This window comes from Perkinsus marinus (assembly GCF_000006405.1).
Source record: "Perkinsus marinus ATCC 50983 genomic scaffold scf_1104296951020, whole genome shotgun sequence".
NCBI lineage: Eukaryota > Perkinsozoa > Perkinsida > Perkinsidae > Perkinsus > Perkinsus marinus.
In genome coordinates, this window is record NW_003209454.1 from 88 (window position 1) to 5358 (window position 5271).

General features: G+C 37.4%; 1 protein-coding gene across 1 annotated transcript in view; it reads right to left on the reverse strand.

Annotated features, from left to right (window-relative positions):
* Nucleotides 1-883: 883 nt before the first annotated feature.
* Nucleotides 884-5271, reverse strand: part of Pmar_PMAR022116 (MAPK2, putative) — a gene marked incomplete at both ends in the record, with an annotated part of 4595 nt that continues 207 nt past the window's right edge. Inside the window, 9 exons of the mRNA XM_002777838.1 lie at nt 884-973; nt 1043-1170; nt 1582-1646; nt 1700-1803; nt 1864-1970; nt 2372-2466; nt 2966-3027; nt 3700-3858; nt 4164-4307. Coding sequence (XP_002777884.1) covers nt 884-973; nt 1043-1170; nt 1582-1646; nt 1700-1803; nt 1864-1970; nt 2372-2466; nt 2966-3027; nt 3700-3858; nt 4164-4307 — 954 coding nt within the window. The remainder of the gene's footprint in view (nt 974-1042; nt 1171-1581; nt 1647-1699; nt 1804-1863; nt 1971-2371; nt 2467-2965; nt 3028-3699; nt 3859-4163; nt 4308-5271) is intronic.

A 5271-nucleotide genomic window follows, 5' to 3' on the forward strand; every position in this document is an offset into this window, starting at 1 on the left:
TTACTGCATATCTATTCAGTATATCCGCTCACATGGAAGATTCGCGCGAGTTGTGAGGACACGGTTGCCGGTGAAACGGCAGAGGATTCCGTCCTCAGTTGTTAGCGTTTGAGTTTTGTGGTCTCTCAAGCTGTTGTTCGCCCCTCGGCGGTCCTTTTCCCGCTCCCGTCTACCTCTCCGAGTTACCGAGGTTGTCGTATATTTGCTTATATGATTGGGATATATAAGATTTGGGATATCATCGAAGGATCTCACGGATTCTAACTTGGTCGCAATGAAAAGTTACAGAGAGTGGACTCTCATTAAATTATTACCCTGTAGGGTGATCTTTCACTTCCTCGTGCGCAACTCAAACGCAAAACCGTACTTTTCTCGAACAACTATCATCAGTAATGACATGCTTTTTTGATAAATCATCGATGGTCTACTTCGCTGCAAGTTCCACAGGTATCTCTACCTGAAATACCATTCGATAGTCAACCGAGCCGTCACAGAAAAGGATGGTGCTCCCGAACTTCGCCACCCGGACTGGGGAGCGCAAGTTCGAATCCCACGGAAGTCATTCTTAACAAAACTCAGACGCAACCTCTTGTATAGAAGTTTCACACACGAGTCCGGGTAAAAGTGTACTAACGAGAATTACTCAAAATTTTCTCCCAAAATTCTCATATTGTCACAGGTAGTTGACCATATGCATATTTTTCCACACTGCATCCCATACTAAGTTCTCATTCAGTGGGAGACCACCGCCTACCTTGAGCAAACATGAATAAATCGAAATAAAAATGTGGCATTGGAAATTCGTACTAAGTACGCACAGTTGAGATGTAGATCGTTCAGAAGTGGGGGAGGGGAAATTCTGGAATGTCTCAAGGGATATCACCTCAGGATGGAATTTCTGTATTTCTGAAATGAAGTGCTGCCTCAAGTCCTTTTCATCCAAAGAAGGCTCCAGCTCAAAGGGCAAGAATACCTGTCAGAATAGCGTAGTGGTTGAAGTCATGGGCGTCAATCCGAAGGTCCCCGGTACGGTTCCTCCCACCTGATCTTTTGCTACAATTTCCACTCCCCGGACACCCGCGAGATACTTATGTCGAAGACACTCTTCTACTGTTATCCTCCTCTTATGGTTAAATACCAACATCCTTTCTAAAAGGTTCGACGCATCACCTAGAAATGCGACAGTATCAACCGTCACGCGCCACAAAATTGAAGAAGGAGCTGTCACGCGCCACAAAATAAACTCGACATATGTCTCCGGTTCGATCCACGGATGCTCCGTCAAAAAAGTTGTCGTGCTGTTATCAAATTTTTCGATTTTGCGTAAACCTCGGCATATAAAGTTGTCATTTGATCCATCTGGTGGCCTCCTATGATTCGTTGTAAGGCCACAATAATTCTGCACGCACGCACAATGCGCAAGTGGTTGTTGTTGCGGTATATGCTCCGCTCGCTTCGCTATTTCCTCTCCGATGTTCACATTGTCATCACCAACCCATGTACATATTTTCCTCCTACACTGCTGCACTAGTTATATATAAAACATCCTCAGTGACTCGAAGATGATATATAATCGCTTACTAGCTGCGGCTTTGAAAACTTCCGGTATTCCCATACCAGACCGTTTCGTGAAACAACGTAGATACCTGGATGCCAGAATCTGTCACGCGCCACGAAATTCCCCAACGAGGATCCTCACTCTCGAATATCCTTTTCTTCGAATGATGCAACATCCTCATCACTAGGCGTACCAATGACATTAAATATCATATTCAGTTGATCCTTATTGCCACGAGCATGAAACTGATCAGCAGGGGGAGCACTCGACTCTCAACCCGCTGGTCCCCGGTTCGATCCCGGCACCTTATAATCGCTAACATGTTTGCGATCCGGTGATAAAGGAAAGCATGTGCTGCCTGGGAAAAGGGGACCTCTATCCGATGGAAACGACACGACTTCTTTTAACATTCCTGAAATGAATACCTACATCTGCTACTTCACGGAATAACAGTGATGAAATATATATTTATTAATCGAGTTTCACGAACGGTGATATGAAAAATGAAACACTAGTGAAAAACATATTTCACGACTACTGCATATCACCGCGAATATCGGCTTTTCACCGACTATTACGACGCCACTTCACGTACAACGGATGAAACTCCATCATCAAAAATAGCAACTCCATCGTTTACATCAAGACTCTCACTAGCTGAGCTGGGACATAATACTAATGACAGTCACCAGTGTTTTACGCGTTTTTCACCAGTGTTTTTCATTATGAAAAACATTCGGGTTTCATATTATTCATATTATTCAAATTATGAAAATTTCATATCACGTGTAAAAGACCTTGCCCTGTGCATACCCAATAACTCAGCAAATATGCATCCAACGCTCCACACGTCTACACCTTCATCATACGCGTCCTGGACAAATATAACTTCTGGTGATCTATACCACCTAGATCAAAAAGAAGGAGAGAAAAAGATCGCAAATTTAATTTTACCGACAAATTTCTATGCGTTCTTACCACTAAAAAAATCCAATTTCTGAAACTAGATCTCACTTTTTACATTATTCCAATTATACTGCCAACTGAAACTCCGTATAATTTCAACATAAAAATTTTGCGAAAAATTATCACGATATGAACGGACATAATGACAGAATCATAAACTTGAGGAAAAAGCTTTTACGAAAAAAAATAAAAAATAATACTTTTTTCTTAAATTTTCAACTCTTACTATGAATATTCACCAACATCAAAGAACTCCATATCAAAAATTTCTAAAGCTCTAGATATAACATATGTAATTTTCCCCATAATTTTACATTTCACTAAATTTAATAAAAAGTAAAAATTTCCGTAATTTTTCCTCAGATCTGCCACCCATGTATTATACCAAATTAATTTTTACCGAAAAAAACAGAAAATTCCCGAAAATTTCCTCCTTTTTACCTCGTCACTATATGCCCCGTCAGCTGTCTCCTCAACCCGCGATGTTTTCGCGATTTACTACCCTGAAAAAAGTTCACTAAATGTGAGAAAATATGCACATGGTCATTCACAAATGGAAAATTTTGCGAAAATTTTTACTAATTTCTGTACACTTTTACCCGAATTTTCATGTAAATTCTGATGAATACATAATACATAAATTCCTGAGGAAAGCGAACGTATATTCCAACTCTGAAATAACAACAGTCCTTATTTGGAGTTTTACGCGAAGTGGCGTAATACTCAATGTGAAAAACGCGATATAAAGTGAAAATACTGCGCGAATTACGCCAGGGAAATCACACCATTCCACATCACATGTTTTACGCGTTTTTCACCAAGTGTTTTTCATTGGTGTTTTTCACATCACATGTAAACCTCGCCAAATCAATATGTAAACGTAAAAAATACACATAATATGTGAAATACGCGTTTTACGCGAAATGAATGGAATTTTCGGCAGGAATATATCTTCGCTTTCCTCATCAGCTGAGCTCAAGAGTTTACATTCGAATTCGAATGAAAGTGTACAAATATCAATAACAATTTTCCCAAAGATTTTCCCATATTGTCATCACCAACACATGTAGTTGATCACATGCGTATTTTCTCGTACAGTTATGATACCACAATCACCAATAAATTTTCAATCAGAAAAATCTGAAAAAATTTTACATAATTTTTCCCCCTACTACCTCATTATCATCATCACCAACAAGTGAATTTTCTTTTTTTGCCAATTTTTCAGTGAAAATACTTTTTTCAATTTCTTTTTCCATACCAACAGCCCGGGATAAACCAAAATCGCATATTTTAATTGAGCAATCTTGGTGGACCAGACAGTTTGCAGGTTTCTAAAAAAAATGAAATATTTTCTCCAATTATTCAGTTGATAACATCAGGAAGGAATGTTTCAAAAAAACCCAAATTTTTTGCGTAAAATCAAACAAGTTTTCCGGGAAAAAGTTCGAAATTTTTATGAAACTAAATCACATGAGCACTTGAGTTTCACAACCCGTTTTACGTGAAGTGGCGTAAAACTCCATGTGAAAAACGCGATATGAAGTGAATCACGTGTTTTACGCGTTTTTCACCAAATGAAATATAAATTTTTTTCACATCACCAGTAAACCCTCTACGACCCCATTTATTATATTACCAAATCTCGGTGATAAACTCCGGCAGAATGCAGAAATTTAACTCCCACCAGAAGATTATACAAAAGCGTCCGTACGTGCATATCTGTGAGAAAAATTGCTTGTCGAAATAATTTTTTTAAATCGCTGTCAGCCATCTCGAGAACCTGAAAAAAATAAAAAAAATAAAAAAAATAAAAAATAAAGAAAAAGGAAAAACAATCATACGCAGAAAAACTAGGGAGAAATTGAAAAAATGTTTCTTTTCTATCTTGCCGAGATTTTTCAAGAGGTTATATTAAAATTTCTGAACTTCTTAAAATTATTGGATTTTTACCCGTTTTACGCGAAGTTGCGTAAAACTCGGTGAAAACGCCATAGTCGTGAAATATATTTTTCACTAGTGTTTCTATATCACTAGGGTGAAACTCCATTGAAATGATCAAAATTATTAAAACTCTTATTATTTTAATCCCGTAATTTCTCCCCTTTATTATTACCAAATAGATATCATTAAATTTGAGTAAATCGTCGGGGACTATGATGTCTACAAGTTTTATTATACTACTATGTACCAATCTGAAAAAAAAATCACAAATGATTTTCGTGAAAAATCTGGTCGAGAAATTTTCTGATTTTATTCCTGGGAAAATATGCACATGGAAAACTACATGTGTTGGTGATGACAATACGGAAAATTTTTGGGAGAATTTTTATTGATATTTGTACACTTTTATTCGAATTCGTATGTAAACTCCGGAGCTCAGCTGATGAGGGAAGCGAAGATATATTCCTCCAACACGGAATTTTAATTGTGAAAAAATTTTCGATTAAAACGACTTGAAATTTGCTATCATTTTCCCGGTATACGAATTTGAAATTTCCGTGAAAAAAAAACTCATTTTTACGAAAATACATCTTAAATGAGAAATTTTTCCACTAATTTTTTTTCAGTCGAGAAATTTCAACTTTTTTCAGCATGAAAAACTGATTTAATTTTTGGGAAATTTTTCTCCCAAATTCAATGGAATTTCACCCTAGTGATATGAAAAACACTAGTGAAAAACATATTTCACGATATGGCGTTTTTCACCGAGTTTTACGCCACTTCACGTAAAACGGGTCGTGAAA